The sequence below is a fragment of the Anas platyrhynchos genome, chromosome 8, assembly GCF_047663525.1.
Source record: "Anas platyrhynchos isolate ZD024472 breed Pekin duck chromosome 8, IASCAAS_PekinDuck_T2T, whole genome shotgun sequence".
In the NCBI taxonomy this organism is placed as follows: Eukaryota; Metazoa; Chordata; class Aves; order Anseriformes; family Anatidae; genus Anas; species Anas platyrhynchos.
In genome coordinates, this window is record NC_092594.1 from 15,753,079 (window position 1) to 15,771,179 (window position 18,101).

General features: G+C 35.9%; 1 protein-coding gene across 2 annotated transcripts; it reads right to left on the reverse strand.

Annotated features, from left to right (window-relative positions):
- Positions 1-369: 369 nt before the first annotated feature.
- Positions 370-18,091, reverse strand: RO60 (Ro60, Y RNA binding protein). 2 transcript variants are annotated; one of them, XR_003498837.3, is made up of 9 exons: positions 17,934-18,091; positions 12,552-13,150; positions 11,814-12,034; positions 11,404-11,550; positions 10,498-10,635; positions 10,045-10,161; positions 9,195-9,301; positions 8,638-8,784; positions 370-7,311 (listed from the first exon to the last, which is right to left on the reverse strand). XR_003498837.3 is itself a non-coding variant. In XM_027463260.3 (9 exons), exons 2-9 carry the CDS (start codon positions 13,129-13,131, stop codon positions 7,159-7,161), a joined length of 1,617 nt encoding a protein of 538 aa, XP_027319061.1. In that variant the 5' UTR covers positions 13,132-13,150; positions 17,934-18,091; the 3' UTR covers positions 370-7,158. The 2 variants fall into 2 exon arrangements, 1 of the variants encoding a protein (XP_027319061.1); XM_027463260.3 differs by having other exon boundaries at positions 9,188-9,301.
- Between the last annotated feature and the right edge of the window lie 10 nt (positions 18,092-18,101).

Consider the following 18,101-nt stretch of genomic DNA (forward strand, 5'->3'; position numbering starts at 1 on the left):
TACCAGTCTCCCACCCCTAGCCCCTGTCCTTTGTTTAAATTCTTTGGTCATATATGTTTGTGGAAGATTTGGGTAGTAGGAGGTTCTCCCTTGACAGTCACCAATAGGAGGAGATATCCACCTTTGTTTACCTCCCTCATACATGTATTTCATCATCTGATCTTGTAAGTACTTAATTATAAGTTCAGGTGCTATGGAAAAAGTGAAGAGAGATCCTTGCAGTTGTAGAGTGGTAGGTAAGCACTTTCGCCTTTACTCTCCACTATGTCAGTCCGGACGCTGTCATTCTGGAATATCCTGGTGTAGCCAGTGACACTAAACTCTACATCATCAATCCAGTGCTGTTATGAAACTCAAGACCAAGTAAAATGGGTCTAATATGCATAGAGTTTATTTAGTACTTAAGTTCTACAGTCAGAATGCAGTTTACTAGCAATATTAACTTGCAGTTAAATGTCTAAAAAACCCAAATAGTTTCAGTACAATGTACATCCAAAGCCAGAGCAGCCAATGCCAAGACTTGGTTATTTCAGGAAAGTTCATCATACGTGAGTAGAAAATTATATCCCTTTCCTCAATAAAAGGGACTATTACACTACTAAAGATGCACAGTTTAGAATAAAAACATTAAGTCCATTTTTATTCGCTTCTTGTGAATAAGATATCTGTTATTTCCATTGTTGCGGGCACTGCGTGCATGTAAACAACTCTTTCCACAAGGAAACAAAGTGCCGCATCCACCTTCAGCTCGGATAATTGTGACTGTAAGGCTGTCCTTAGTGAATTTGATGACTTCCTTGTTGCAGTGCAGCTTTGAAACAAATTTAAGTAACAATTGGTAAAAGTTCAGTATAGAGTCCTCTGCACTGTGCATCTTTAATGTGTAATTAGCTAACTAAACACACTGACCTTGTTACATTATTATTGCAATTCACTACCTTTTGCTAGTTTCATCATTGCCTTAAGTTTTTTTTTTTTTACAAAGACACACTCATTAAGTTAAAACACCATCAAATGTGCATCTCTCCCTAAATTTATACTTAATAAAGCAATTTAGTTTGCACATGTGCTGGTATCCAAGTGTTCTTTTTCCCTGTGTATAATTCTTAGGCTAGTTTTGTTTTCTTAGATTAACAATTTTGCACCTGAAAGCTTGTAAATCCATCATGTAAAAATAACAGTACGCAAAGGAATTTTTCAAAGACCTTACTTTTCATTTTGTTCCCTGATAGAAAAAGTCCCAAAACAGTAGTTTAAAATACCCCTTTGAGTTCTACATTTCAGAAATCCCAGGGCAATGTCACTTAAGGCAATATTCCATTCCAATAGCTGAGAAAGCCTACTGTACGCCTGCAGAGCCTCATGAGTGCCAGTTTGTTATTTCTTTTCAGCTATATTAAGGCTCCCCATCCAAATGTTTCCTCATTCATTTTGTATCGTTTCATAGAAAGTAGCAGCAAGACAGTGCCTTCATTATTGGATGGCACAAAGCCATGTTATGTTTAAGTTATTTAAACATTACATGGCAGTTCAAGTGTGGTTCTACTCCAGGAACAAAAAAGGGCAGGGAGAGGCATTCAAAATAAAAAGCTCCATACTTTTTGCTTAGTAGTGTCTTCAGAAGAAAAGCTGTTTGTTTTAAAATAATGGTTGTTTTGGGATGTGAATGTTAAAAATTGTCTGTTAAAATATTCTGTAGTAGGGATTATACTTAAGCACTCATCCAGCTCAAATAACGTGCTCCTAAGAAGCATGAGTAGTTAAAAACAAACATCAAGTTATTTAACTAAGCAGACAGAGCTGTGAATGCATTCATCTGTTCATTCCTTACACGGAATTAGTTTGAGAGTAGAACTGCACTTTTATATGAGAATGTAACAGAATAGATATTTTATTGTAAATAGTTGTGCTTAACTAAAAAGCTGGTAACATTAGGAAAACAGCTATTTCCATTCATTATTTGTTAATGAAGTATTTGTAAAAGTTCTGACTGTACCACATATATATATGCAAATATATTTATTTAAACTTAAATTCAGAATGCAGAAATACCTAAAGAAACCACATGTTACAGTATCAAAATCATAAATCCAAATGTAAGCACACATACTTAAAGACACCATACCTTATGCTGCAATTAGCTAATTTTAAGTCCTAGCTCTCAGAGCAGCACATACAAAATATAGTCCTACTGTTTTGTCTTTTCCCCCTAAGTCTTACTCAGCAACGTTGTACACTGTATTCTGACAGGGTATGATGAAATCTCTACCATTTCACCAATAAAGCCAGTAGAACAATTTACTTACAGCATATTTGTCCACTGTGAGCCACTGCAAATAGCTAAATAAACCCTATAAAGTGATGAAATGCTTAAAAAAAACAAGGAAGATTAAAAGCGCAAGCAAGAAAAATGATTTTTGCTGAGGTTTGCTTCTACATTCTAGTCTCCAAATATTTTCAATATTGCTAAAAAGCTGCCCACTCATATAGAAGATTCATTTAAATGTTTCTTTAATTCTGCTTGTAACAACTTGATAACATACGACAGAATGAAAAGCTCTGACCCACCCAACAAACTCGAGAAAGAAGCTTTACATTTGAAAAGCCGATTTTAAATGGTTGTTTTATAGAAGTAAGCCATTTAGTTTCACAGGCAGATGTTGGATTTTTTAAAGAAACAAGGATGCGCTTTTGTAATTTATGCAACTTTTTTTTTAACCAAAAGCTGATAGACACAGCAAATTAAATATCTTATTCGAGATTTATATGATCAAAGAAGGTGAAAAAGTTGTCCCTTTTTAAGTTAAGATAAATGCTATGACATCAGTGCTGGCGTAAGTTGTTTAGCTAAGCTAACATGCTTGATGACAGCAAAATGGCAGATTTAGAACAGTGGCAAAAAAGGAAAGGACAAGAGCTTGTGAGAAGAGGTTCAAGTATAGGTCTGGGTTCACAAGGTGATGGAAAAGGAGAAAAAAGCCAACATTAACAGAAAAAAAGGAAGAGCACAGAAAAAAAAAAAGGTAATAGAAGAATCAACATAAATGGAACCAATACTAATGCTTTTGGTATGGTGGCTACATGATTAAGCAGCACAGCATTTTGCAATGGAAAAAAATATTTTCCTAGTGTTTTTACAGAGTCATTAGTAAAATACAATTCCAAAACTGCTGGTGTACTTTTTAAGCCAAGAACATACGCTTCATTGAATAGCCTTTGAAAGCCATACCCATAAATGGGTATTAGTGGGCCCCAATTTAAAAGCAACAACAACAAAAAAGAACAAATGTCCTGTCCCCACAATGATTTATGTTTCACAAACAGGTTTAACAGTGATTTAAAGCAGCAAGGTACTTTATGGCCAGTTATTAGAGGCTTTTATGTACTGGGCAGTTAGACTGGCACTGCTAACTTCGGACCTAGACCTACTTTGAGACTTCTCTTTATTAAACACACAACTGTGGCACCAAGTTCTACCAGTAAGGAAGTTCTACAAGCATCCCAAACTCTCCCTTTCCTTGCTATAGGTCTAAAAATCCTGGCACAAAAGTCTAATTCTTGGCAAAATTATTACTGTCTTTATTCAACACACAATACCGATGCATAATTTTAAAGAAATCTTGAGCAGCACGTGCCCACATTCTTGTCTCTATCTCTGCTACGTGGAAACATGACTTCTGATGTCCACTGGTTACAGCCCTTCATTATAGAAGAACATTTTACCTCTGCTGTGCTTCCAACCATTACATCCTTTTCTTCTTTCTTTATGCTAAAGTGCCTGAACATTACAGTTTTAGACAATAATCTAACACTTAAGAATTTTATTAGGGGCTCACAGTGAAATGACAGTCAAACTGAAAGCCTGTTAATTCTGACAAATAACAAGAAACCTGCATTCACCTAGTCTACACCTGCACTCTGCATTTAGTTTTTTTTTGCTTTTTTTTTTTAACATTTTGAATAAATTTCACTATCTTTAAAATCCTTCCTGTCCTATTTTCACTACTAAACTGTAGTGCACAATTATAACCCCATTTTTGTTTTGTTAGTCAGTGTTCCTCCAATGCAAACAACACTAACTTGAAAAAGTCATGTCCACTCTCTAGTGAAAGGGTTTATTTATTGTATACTGAACTAAAGCTGAGAAACTGTGTCTTAGCTATTTTTTTTTCCTTTAAAAAAAAATTACAGTAATTGTTGCCTCTTCACATGTCCAGGTATCGTTCTGGAAATTATTTGTTTAATAACTAAAGACTAAAATCAGGAGAAATTTGTTACAGCAAATGAGTCAGATAGTTCCCCTAAAATTCAGCATATGGACAGAAAAGAAAGATCAGTCTATGGAAAAAGAAAACGCAGGATCAGTCTTCTTTGCCCCTTACTGTATGATAATAACCAACTCCAGACAAAAAATAGGAGGAACAAGGGCCAACATACTGCCAAATTTCATCTGTCAGCATTTACTTCAATTTCCCCTCTCTCTGGAAACTTTAAAGGAGGAGCAGATGACAACATGATCTCAACAGTGCTAGCTTTACACTGGAAAACCAGCATCTACAATAATCTAACAAGATACTTTGGTACAGAGATATGGTAAATATTTAGGGGCAAATTATGTACTCCAGCATGGGTGACTATCTTTAACATAGCACATAGCTATCTAGTGTCAACATTTTCTCTAAGTTCTACTGAAAAATTCACCTTCACTTTTACTGTAGTTCAAGGAATTTTATTTTAAACCAGACTGCTTTCAAAGATGCATCGCTACAATAACTGTTCAATCAATCTGTTAATAACTAGTCTAATATTTATTTGCAGTAAATTTATGCAATTGACTGCAAAAAGTTACTTGAAATACCAGTTTAGGTTTCTCATTTCATATTTCGTCCAAAATATTTCCTATTACTTCACAAATACTACTTCAAAAAAGAAAAAGTACCTGCAAAAGATACTTATCTGTCAGTTATTTTCAACATCGCTAGCTTAATAGGAAACATCTATTCAGGTGTTTGACTATTGCCTCATTTAAAACACATTACTACCAAAAACAACTCCAAAACATCAGTGCATTTACTTTAAATAATTTACATGTAGTGAGCAAGTGCATTTACGCCCCAAATTCCTTGTGTTCATTTTGCAAGGAACCTACACTTGGTAAGAAGTTTTTCAAAGGAAATGGCTAATTTTCAAACTCAAAGTGCTATTTTATCAGTTTCTGCAGGGACACTTGTTTTTTTCTGGATGTCACCTGACAAGCTGGTGGTAGTCCTGTGTTCAAGCGTTCTATCAGAGCTGTACTGTAATAGCAGGGATAATGCAAAAGTAACTACATTCATGTCCACTGAAAACTAACATTCTTACCATCAGCTCTTTAAGCCACAGATTTAAAACAACTCTCGAGTTGTTCCTACACATCAGTGTCAGAAAAGCCTTCCTTCACTGTTCTGATTTATTCATTAAGGTAGTGTGTAAGTGTGTAGCAGAATACCTTCAGTAACATGTAATCTCACATTTTAGATAGCACCAAAATAGATAACCATCCTACAGAATGCAAGCTTTGAACTTTGAGTCAATATGTAGGAGGCATAATGAAAAGTGTTACAAGTATCAAAAGTATAATATGAACTTGAATTTTACATTTAAAAGCTTGTCTTTTAGGCAGAAAAATATGGTCTTACATGTCATTTACCACAATCGGGTAATCTTTATAAACCATAATTATTTTCAAATTAACACCAAATTCACTGTTTAAAACAGCCAGAATTAGCATAAAAGAGGCTGACATACACATCTTGGGGAAGTTGTAAAAGCATCTCTGAAAAAAAGCTCTCAGCTTTTAAGACTGATCTGTGAAAGAGATCTTTTAACTTCCCCCCTGTACACACATACCTAAATACACACACACACACAGATTTAAATACATATACACATGAATTGCTATTGGTTCCTGTTCCAAAGTGGTAAGATATTCACTAGCTTTCTCCATATTTACTCACACTCTTACTATCAGACTAAAAAAAAAAAAAATCCAGTTTCAATCACTTCCTAAACAAGATTTTGAGAACGAGGCAACTGTACACTTCATAAAAGTTTTTAAGAATTGGTCACTATAAACTGGAGGTAGTTTGGAAAAATGTTAGATTGAATTAATTTAAGAAATCAGAAATAATGTTAATCTACAAAAAGATTTTTTTTAAACGAAGTATTCTCATTAGGAAGATTTTTGTATCATCCAATACGTTCCTTTGAAGAAAACGTAGCCGTTTGTTTCTGGTTGTTGCTACTCAGCTTTCAAGAGTAGGCTAAGACACATGCACTTGCTGATCTTCCTCACTGAAAGTGAGCTGATGCTAACTGAGGTTACAACATGTACTGAATGGGGCTTCCTAGCCATTTCTAAGACCTTTCGCTACTAAAAGGTTTGTTGAATATTCACCAAAGCACATGAAATCTAAAATAGTGCTTTTGAAACTGCATTGTACAGAAACTACCCCTCTCTCTAGAAAGAGTTACTTTATCCTCAAAAATCCAAATAATCTAAATAAAAGATGAGCATGAGCTCTTCCACTTTCAGTTTTGTCAGTATAAAATCTCACTGGGTAACTTTTATACTGCATCACAGTTACATGGTCTCACATGTGCCAGAAAACATTTCTTTTGTAGATCTGAAGTATAATTATGAAAACTGTTGAACCTTAGTTATTTGTTTAGAAAAAAAAAAAAGGCCTAAAGAAAGATCCCTCTAAACTAATGTTAGTTGTTAAACTAACATTATTAAAAAGCTAAAACCACTTTTCTGTCCTGCCCATCTTAGGAATAATTCATCAATTCACTCTTGCAAACAAGCATTCCACAGCAACAGGGGAAAAAGAAATCTCAGTATTTTTAAGCTATTATAAATGAAATTAAATTACATGTTGTGTAACCCTGTAGCTACATTTAACAAACTTCCCATTGTTATTTCAAATTGTGTGCAATAGGAGAAAAGAGAAAAGCGGTGTCTCATCTGCTTTTCTTGTTTTCCCTTCGCAAAACGGATATGCTCTGATATGTATATAATGTGCCATTTTCTAATAAAGTATATTTGGCTGGGAGTTCCCAAGGTGAAAAGTCTGTTGCCAGCAGTGGACCCATTGGGAAGAGCAGATACCTAGAATGCTAAATCAAATCCAAAATGAAGTTCTGAATAACATCCAAAGCTCCTGTATCAAAGCCACATATATCCAACATGCCTCTGTCATCTGGATCGGCAATCGTAAAGCTGTTTGACGTCATCCCGCATACGATCAATTTAGCAGGAATACCCATTTTCTAGAGGAAGAACAGAAAATATTTTCAGAAACACACACATATACAGTAAATGAAACATGACAGAGGCCAAATCTTGCTATCTGGCATACATAAACCACTGTCTGAAAAGGCATACTGATAAAACCTAGGTATGCCGTAACAAGAATTGCAGGCTGCCTGTTAACACCATACTTAAGTTGCAGTAAAACAGTTATATTTAAATAAATACAAATAAACTACAATGAATGCTATTGGCAAAACTTCCCTGTAATATTAAGATTTATAGATTTCAAATGTAAACACTGCATTTGCTATTCTGAAGATCATTCTGAGAGAAAACTTTCAATAATAATAATCAAATCATCTAACATGAATCAAGGAGCGTGTTTTTGTCTCAGGCAAAGAGTCCAAGTGTTGGTTGAACAAATAAAGCAGCTCTGACCTGGACAACTCAGCTAAATGAGCTGATTTACATGTCAGTCATGTGTAAGTTAAAACAAAGCAAGTGATATTAAGGCCAGAGTACAAAAATTCTTTGTTAAAAGCAAAAAATTAGGAGTGGGAGGAGACTAATCTCAACTAAATAATTCTGTGGTAAGGTTTCACTGGGCAAGTTAAAGATTATGGTATTAATTTCAAATGGGTGGACATGGTATGAAGATCAATGTCCATACAGACTTGTCTTTGCAGTTTAAAATATATTAATTTAGAAATAGTTCCCTTTAAACCTAAAAACTTGTTTGCTGTTCAAATAATTTTTAATAGCAGTGTGCTGGTAGGAAGTGTTTTTCTTAGTTCTGTTTCAAAATTGCAAAGCTCCACAGCATACATAGCCACTTTAAAACATATACGGCTTTCTTCACATGGTACCTATCACCTTATCCTCTTGAGTGTTTCCCTACAGACTTGTCTTCATTACTTTGTTTAATGTTTGTGAGATCTAATACAGAGATCGAAGTTGAATTTAATTCTGGGAGCACAGTACCGTTATTTAAGAGCTTCCTGTAAAAAAATTATTTCATCAATTATAAAATTCAGAATCAATTATAGAATTGTAGAATGTAGAAATTCATGCACTCTCTCAATACCAAACAAATTTTCACTGATATTGCAAGTACAGCTAGCAAAGTAGGTTAATTACAAATCCTTTTTTTCAATTCAATGGTTTTGAATGTGAGCAATTACTTCCACTAATTCAGTCTAAGCATAGAATTTATGTTTTTAACAATATCAAGATTATTATTTACGGCAGATAGCAACAACTTGTTTAATCTGTAAAACACGTAGAGAACTAGTGTTTATTCTATATTGCATTCATCAATTGCAAGCACTCAGAAGCATATTTACCTCCCTGTATTCTCTAAGAGCTGTTGCAGGATGAGTATTTCCAGCAAATGTCTCATTATCAGTAAATACAATGAAGACATCAGCAGCTGTCTGTGTTTTCTGAGCCCATATCATTGGAAGGGAACAATCAGTTGTACCCATTGGAATCTTAAAAGGAAAAAAATATATATATATACATGGAACACGTTACTACAGAAATTAGTAACTCATGGAAAATTACTTTTTATGTGAGCCTCGTGGTATATCACGTACAGAATTGTCTTTGTTAAACAACAAAACAACAGTTCACTCATTCATTTCACTTAAATAAATAAAATAATGACATAACTGAAGTTATTGTTTTCAAATTAAGCCATTGTGATCTAGCAATGCCATTCTAAATTACTTTATTTAATATTCAGGCAGTTGAAATAATGACATTTGCTGGACTTCCCCTAAATAAAAGGGAGAAAAAAAAATACACAGCATTCTACTATACAGATACAGACTAATCACAGTACTAGAAGAAAAAAAAAAAAGCAATGCATTTTTTTCAATTATTTTTACATACTTCATACATTTTCACTAAAACTTGAGGTAACGTCATATCAGCTGTCACAGGGCAAGGGACAATTTCATGTGAAAAGGCAACGATATGGGAATCCTTCTCAGTACGTGCTACAACCTGAGAAAGAGGAAGAGGAAAAATAAAAATGTTATTTAGAACTTTTCCTGACTGAATCGAGGCATTCCCTGCTGAAGAGGCATCATACCCTTTTGTATGTAAGTCAGCGTGGCTCATTATATACGCTAAAGCTTCACTCTATACTTTAAATACTCTGTAATACTACTGTGAATAGACAGTGCAAAATCAGAGCTGCAGAAATGTTCTAATTACTGTAACTAAAAATCCTTTCCTATTTCTTCTCTCCCCTCTTTGACATAAAACACTAAACATTTTTCAATGCAAACAAGTTCCACTCTAATATAAACGCACAAGAAGCTTTAGAATATCAAACTGAGGTAAAAGCAATTGTGATACAAAGTCAGTGTTGATAGCTCAAATTATCCCAAAATTTCTCAATTCAATCTGTATTAAATTGTCAATGCTTCTGTTTTTTTGGTTTTTTTTTGTTTGTTTGTTTCTTTCTTTTTTTCTCCCCAATGTATTTTCAGTTTCAATAGGTGAAAAAGCAGCCTCAACCACTTTGATTAAAACTGGAAACCAGCTTTTTTAAAGTGAGCTTTCTGAATCTGGCTGTTTTAAGCATCTGGTCCGTAAAGCCACACCTTCGGTAACAAAAATAATAACAAAAAAATATATATATCAACTTCCTTCTGGTTTCTAACCAGCTTTAGAGTACGTTTGTATCAAAAGTGAAGCTCAAGCTGCAAATAGCTACAAATAAAAGAAGTTTAACGCCTCACCATGCACATCACCGCTGCAACCGTGCTAGCATTCAGCACACTGCCCAACACTTTTTGGGTCATTGATGCACTGACATCGACTGCAAGTAAGAAACGTTTCCCTGTTGGATCAATTGTCTAAAAGAAAAAGAAAAAAGTTAAGAAAATACCTACATAATATATTGATTTCTTTCTTTTTCTGCTTTCAATCATAGAAGTGTGGTGTGTGTTTTTTTTAAAAAATGTTTTTGGGGCAACATTAGGACTATAACATTGCCAAAAGTTGAATATATGACAGCTTTTGTTTTTATTTTTGTTTTTGTCCTCTGTTTAATAAAATCCCCATTACTAAGATTTTTATTACAAGGTTCCCAAAATATTATCCACCCAACAAATTTTTCTATATTATTTTATAAGCTTTCAGAAAAAAAAGAGACTTCTCAAAGAGCTTAGTGAATTCAAGAACTTTATTACCTTGAAAGTTTTGTAGAACGAAGCATCTAAAGCTTCTAAAATGTCTTCATCAGGACGCCACCAAAGCTTCCCTCTGTTTCCATGTCCAGCTTTATAGGTTTCTAATGCAACCAATATATGGAATGGATGTATTCTACCCTACAGACAAAATAAATCAACAGTAAGTTTTACAAAGTATGAACTCAAACAAACAAATAAACGAACAAAAAAGGCAACACAAACTAAAAAGATCCTACTGCAAGATCTATTTACTTCAATTTGTTCAAAAGGTTTGTGCAGTCTTTTTTAAAGCTGTAGCATGAACTTATAGCTGTCAGTTACAGGTAAAGTAGCTTCTTTATCATCATCCAATGGTGAACCTCATTCCTGCTCCAGAATCTTGTAATGAATACTATTGGAACCCTCTTTTCCCTCTTACTGCATTACCTCTGAAAAAAATAAAGCACTCTGAAAGGAGACAGTCTCCTTGTTTTGTCACTTTTTCTCTCAGCTGCTGTGCTAGTTTCTTCATTCATTTCCTAGGATCCTAGAAGAGTGGCTTCCACTCACTTTTTAGGATTGTGTTTGCTCATTGTAAATTACAACACTCAGGAGCAATGGATGAACCCAACAAGCGAAGCTTGCCTCGACCTTAAATTAAGAAAAGAACCTAGCCGTCAATATACTTCATTTGTAAAGAAGTTTTGGAAATAGGGGCAAAAAAAATCAAATGAGAAATTAAAGTTTTATTATCAAGGTGCAGTAATTCCACTATTGTTGTGTGGGTTTTCTGTTGTTGTTTGGGTGTTTTTTAAGAATAAGCTACACATTTCTTAAAAATAATCTCTCTTTTATTCTGTAAAGAGGTTGCCTGAAGAAATGCAAGTTAGAAGGGGTTAAAAGTGAAAATCATGAGAAATTTCTTACCTTTTTTAGTAATTTCTCATTTCTTAGTCTTTCACATATTATTGCCACTTCTGAGCTTCTTGGTTCAAGCACTGAATTTGCTGTCATCTTTCCTAAATTTCTCAATAATACAGAAATGGGCATGTCCTTCAGCAATGCCTTCCAAACCTATGATCAAAGAAGGAGAAGAAAAAAAAGATGGGATTCCCAAGTACAAAAACTGACATCTGCACATTAAATAACTGTATTTTAAAATAAACGTTCAAGTTATAAAATAAATGAAAGAGATATTTATTACTTTTAAATTAGCCACTTGTGTAAATAAACTTGAAAAAAATAAACCATAAGGGCTTTTTTAATGGAAATCAAGACGTAATACTCTAAGAAGTGTTAACTCTAAAGAGAATACAAAGCTCCTGAAGTTTACCAACCTCTTTAGATTTCAGATGGTTTGTCAGTAGATGTTCTCTAACCAGACCATATTCCTCTATTAAATGAGTAACTTCCAATTCATCTTTTGTGTGTTTCACCCTGTCCACAGCCTCCAGATACTTTAGAAGTTTTTCAGTCTCAGCAGAAACTGCTTTGTCTTTATAAGCTTCTTGGACATCTTTCCACCCTTTGGTAATGTATTTAGTGACTATAGCAATTCCTATAGAAAAATATTTTCCAGTCAGGATTACCTTCTTCATATTGGCATTTATCTTTCTGGCAAGCAAACAAGTTAGAGCATTTTTTTGTTAAAAACAACCACCACCACCATAAATGGAATTTCCCAGACCTGCTGACCAGCTAAAAGAGGTCATCCCCATACAAGTTAGAACAGCTGTTTTATTCTCTTCATAAGCCAGGAGCCTAATTCATTCCAAACCAACAGATCTTCCCAAATGATGAAAAAAGGTTATTTCATCATTTGTAAGCTAGATAGCAACAAATCGAGGGAATTGTATTATTTTACCTTTTCTTGACATGCACAGAGAAAAACAAGAAATAAACCCTGTTTACCTCTGAAGATAAAGAGTTACATTTCTGATGTGATCACTCAGTTCCAGGATATGATCACCAATATGTCATCATTCTACACTGGTACCAGTGCTTCCAAAATAGTTCCACAATAAATATAAGAGGCTTAAAACATAGTATTTCTAGGGAAATTAAAAGCATATTACCTTCACTGGCAGGTTTTAGGTGGGACAATCTCAGGAGATCTTTATGAGACCAACCACTTCTTTGTTTATATTTTGTAACTGCTAAAGCAACAGCCATGCCATTCTTTCCATTGTACCAATCTGCAACAGCTTTCCTCAGTGCACGGCCCCACATGCCACATTTCATGCCCTCCTTCAGATCTTTTTTAAATTGGATGAAAGTAAAGAGATGAGTTGGTATGCAACACACCTCAGGAACAGCTTTAAACGCAGCTTGTTTTGTTTTTGCATCAGAACACTGCGAACAGATTGCAAGAGCAAAAAGCAGGGGCTCCTGTTTTGTTGTTCTGCCTTCTTGACTGAATGTCTTTATTTCTTGAACAACTTCACAACCTCTACCCTCTTCAATTAGCCTTGTTAAAGCTTCTGCATTTTCAAAGCACAGCTTCTGCTCCTTGGTGCAGTAAGTACCACCTTCTGAACCAAAACACAAGAAACGATGCAGTCGATTCATATCGGTGACGTGCCACACATAACCGCTCTCAGAGTTCGGCACCTGCTTTTCATTCAGGGATTGCACTTGGTTTGCCTCGTCCTCCATTGTTTACACTTCCAAACGTCTGTTGAAAGATTAATAAAAAGCTTATTTAAAAGTACTGTGAGAACTTGATAACTATATCTTGTTATTGCTTCTTATCTAAGTGTATGGGTCATAATCATAGATTTGTAATTTTTCCTTCGTAAACCTATTAAGAGTCTGCTCTCAATGTGCAGTAACAAATAACAGGTACAGAAAAAAAAAAGAAAGAAAGAAAAAAAAAAAAGAATCTCTGAGTTATAATGGTGATAAATTTGTTTCCTTAAAACCAAGCTAGAAGCTACTTTACCACAATCAGTGGTGTATAGAAAACATGGCTGGCACCATTCCGCTTTGCCACTAGTTTCCTTGGTAGGTTTTTGGATTGTATACTGCAATTTGGTTAAAACTCAGATCTTGTCCCACTCTATTTTGCAGAAGGGCTGGTCATACTGACCAACCGAAGAAACGTGATACTAAAATAAAGAAGTAAAAATTACTGCAAAATTAGGTAGTCAGAAGACTTTGTGAGAGTTTAAATATGGTGGGCTTCAGTGAGGCTTTTACAACTGCTTTTTAGCAACTGGCAGTAGCTCAAGAAAAAAAATCTCTTTATTACAGGCTCAGTCTGCTGTTTCAAGTGAGATCCAAGACATGGACATATTAGCAAGTCTTGTACTGTTTTACATTTTCAGCTAAAAAGCAAGGGAACGCCATGAAAATCCAGAGTCTGAGCCTTTCAGGTTTTTTTATTTATAAACTCTTGAGTTGCAAAAGAGTTCTGCAGCAGTAACTGTAGGCAACAACACTGTTCTTGCTCAAACAACATTTAGCACGATACTATTTAACCTGTAATACACAAACTGAAATAAATGCAGGTGAATCGAAATCAGCAGGGTTACAGGAAGAAAATCCATCATCACAGAATGTTTTTTGGGGGGAGGGACCTTAAAGGTAATCTAATTCCAACCCCCACTATCATCACTAGCCCCAAAACATCAACATGACAACAAAAAATTCAGTTTCCTCAGTAAAGAGACTCTAAATAGCTTAAAGAGGTACCAACTTACACACACACACAAACACACAGTACCAATATTGCAATCCATCAAACTCTATGTAGATCTTAAAATATGCACATACAAATGACATTTCAAAGAAATCCACTTGGCAATTTTTAATTATTGCAGATACCTTCCTCTGATGTGGTTTTTTGGATATCGAAGATAAACACCATTGACCACGATAAGTTAGCGCAAATAAATATCACTAATGCAGACAAAGACTTCTTCCCCAGTGTAGGGGAGTAACATACTTATTTACAAACAACTTCTGTACTTCCTCTTTGACACCAAATTTTCCTTTCTTTGCACGAGACTACAGACTGCCTTCCTCCATTCTTGCCCACGTGCAATGATGTGCTGTCTGCATCCAGAATTTAAAATAATAATAATAATAATAAAAATAAAAACAAACAAAATGAACAATCACCAGTGGTCCCATTATGTTCTACATGCTGCTAAAATAATAAAAAATAAATAGAAGCCAAATGCTGGTACCAGATTTTAAAAAGCAATTAAAAATTAACTAAAAAACATCTTTAACTATATTATTCAGAGCATTGGAGCTCAGCTGTTTTTCTCATTACTTAATATTACTTAAATATTCTAACCAGGTTTCCTGCCAAAGCCATTTAAATACATCATAGTTCATCCGACTTTTTCACTGACATCTGAAGGATGCAAATACACTGAAAATAACAAGAGTGGTATTTGCAATGCATGAGTACCATATCAGTTTGTTTTAAATGTCTTAAACACATTAAACAAATAAACACTTAAACACTTAAACAAATGTCTTTTTTCAGTACATTTCAATTAGTTGGTTTCATTACGCAGTAGGTAATGTTTCATAATAAATGTAGAAAATCCAAACAAAAATCCAGAAATCAGAAATGCATTTGTGTATTTTTCAGGGAAAAAAGCCAACCAACCAAAAAAAAAAACACCTGAGTGTGTGAGAAGATATTGAAAAACACCATTATCTTGAAGTATAAGTAAGAACGTAATGCATAAAGGATCATGCCTGAGCAGGTAGATCTCCATATATATGAAACGTACAGAATAATTGCTTGTTGTGTCTTTCTCGTCTGTACCATAACAAACATTACTGCACTGTAACAAAGCTAATGGGAAAACTATTTTCACCCACCTATGGGCTACCAAGACTTAAACTGAACTGGAAGAGCCATGCCTTCGGTGAATCAAAACATTTATGATCTCACTGATTGTTATGTATGTCCCTGAGGATTATATTAAGAAATATGTGCATTTCTTTTAATATTTTTGTATTTTTCCCTATATTTTTCTATTTGCATGGGTCCCATCCGATACATCCACTCGCTGTCTCACTTGGACTACACACAATTATGATGTCCTCACATGCTTTGTCTTCTAGTCACCATCACACATTAGCTATCATTATCATCACCACCCTGAGAACGGGAACAAAACCTAAATGAAAGAATTTTAACATTTCTAAAATTACTGTTAATAGTTATCTGATTTGAAATTTTGTTGTTGTTGCTGTTTATGAAGTATTATAATGCAAGATCAGTATTTCCATCCTCCTGAAAAGCAACATTCCTTTAAGTGGGAACATGCTGTCATGTTAAAATTTTATTGTACTAAATAAATTTAGAGCAAACCAGCAGGTAAGAAAATTCTCCTGGTGCACTTCTGTGTTACATAACAAATACCATTCATTTATGTTACTAATGGACAATTTTTATGTTCACTCAAACTGCTAGGCTTCTGTATGGACTCATAGTGCTGAAAAGTGACAGGTGAACCGCAGCACCTATTGGCTTCTGACACAAACATCCCTATTTTAAAAAGCCAGTTACCAATACACACTTCTAGTTTTTCTGACACTTAGCTCTTTAATTGGCTTTCTTAGGAATATTCATAGAGCTATAAAAACAGATACTGTTTTACACTCTTATGATTTCCACCTTCGTTTTCATTCAGCCTTCTAAGTCGTCTTGTTGGATGGCACATAGTACTTCACAATGGAATGAATTACCTGCAGTGTTTCTCCCAATAATAACTCTTACAAGTCTTCTGAAACATTTTCTAATTTTCTAGATGAATAGCAGCCAAATAATAAAATTATTAATGCTTTCCAATTAGCATGCTTCCAATTACCTGTATCTAGGATACAAAACAGACATTTCTCAAATGGTTCATTGCTGCCTCACGGACTGAGAGAGGTTCAAATCAACACCATGTTCTGGGTCCTAATACAAAGTATAAATTCCTTAACACCCTTATTCAGTGTTGAACTAATTAAATCATGTTGGCCACTTCTAGATTCTGTTTTATATTTCAGCCTTACAAGTTCCCAAAGGTGTTCCATCTTACTAACTAGTCTCTCTCCTCTGCCGGGTCTTCAAGGTTATTTTCCTCCTTTAACACCTGTAAATGCACACAGCTTTCACTCCCACAGCTGGATAAATGCAAGTACACAGTGAGAGTCTGCCCTACCAAAACCCTACTCCTCATCTACTGAGCTACAACAGTGAACTTGAATTTTGAGTACTCGTGGAGGATTCAGCAGGAATATTCTGCTTCCATAACCATGTCCAACTTTCTGAGCTGTTTGAATGCAGACAGCAGTGTGAAAAGTCTTAAAGTGTCTACTCTGCACCTTTTATAACAAATTAAATTATTAATGGAAGAATAATGATATGAACCTGCCCAGCTTGACAATGCCCAGTTCCCACCAATGGGAGAAAGATCATAGCTGCATATCAACGATTCAAGCTAAAATGTTGAAGTTAAATTATTGTGGTTTTGTCTTGGTAAAGCATTAATTAATCAATTTTATATGTATCTTTTAGACATTTGTAAGCATAGATTCTCCATGCAGATGAATTTTATCAAATGTAAACCATAATCCACCAGACTGTTTTCCACAGGGAAGGAGTTTTTATATATTCTAAACATAATATAAATAAATCTGTAAGTAAAATATGGGTTTGCCTGGCACTAAACAGCCTATCCAATGGTTAAGCCTTGACTGACAGTCAATACCCATGTGTCACTGTACCATAACACGGCCGAGTTAGCATCAGTCACGTTTTCTGCGACTACTCCAAATCACTCCTGGTTTTCTTAAGGGATGCCTTACAGCACAAGCTCCAGGTACATACGAAAAAAATATATACTTTAAGCAGAAAGCTTTAACAGAAACACGGTCTTTAAGTTCTTAAACTGCTAGGTTAGCAGCGATGCAGTGAAAGCACACAGAGTTAGACTTGGGCTAAGCTGGATGTTTGTGGGGGCAAAAAAAAAAAAAAAAATCGTGCTGAAAGTTTAAAGACAATACTTCAAATCGCCCTCAAATTCTTCAAAACCATATAGGCTTTGTCCTGGGAGAAACCGCGCTCGCCCACTCCGCTCTGGCTAGGCTGAAACCAGCCCGAAACCGAGGATGGAGAAGGAGCTGAGGGCTGTGCCTGGGAGGCCAGCCCCGAGCAGGCACCTGAACGGCCCCCAGCCCCCACAGCCCCCCAGTAACCCCCTGATTCCCCAAAAAAAAACCTGATTCCCCCCAAAACCCCCTGATTCCCCCAATAGCCCCCTAATTCCCCCAATAACCCCCTGATTGCCCCCAAAACCCCCTGATACCCTCAATAACCCCCTGATCCCCCCAATAACCCCCTCAGCCCTCCCACAGGCCCCCTTAGTCCCCCTCCGACCCCCTCAGCGCCCCCCATCCCCTCCCTACCCCCCCTCACCCCCGCCCCTCAGCCCCCCACTTGCCTCCGATGCCTCAGGGCAGAGCCCGCCCGGCTCCCGGCTGGGGCAGGCGGGGCAGCAGCTCCCGCGGCCGCTCCCCGGCTCCCCCCGGCCGTCTTCCAGCAGCTCCGCCCGGCGGCGCCCTGACAGCATCCCCGGGCCCCGGATGGGGCCGCCCCCAGTGCCCGGATG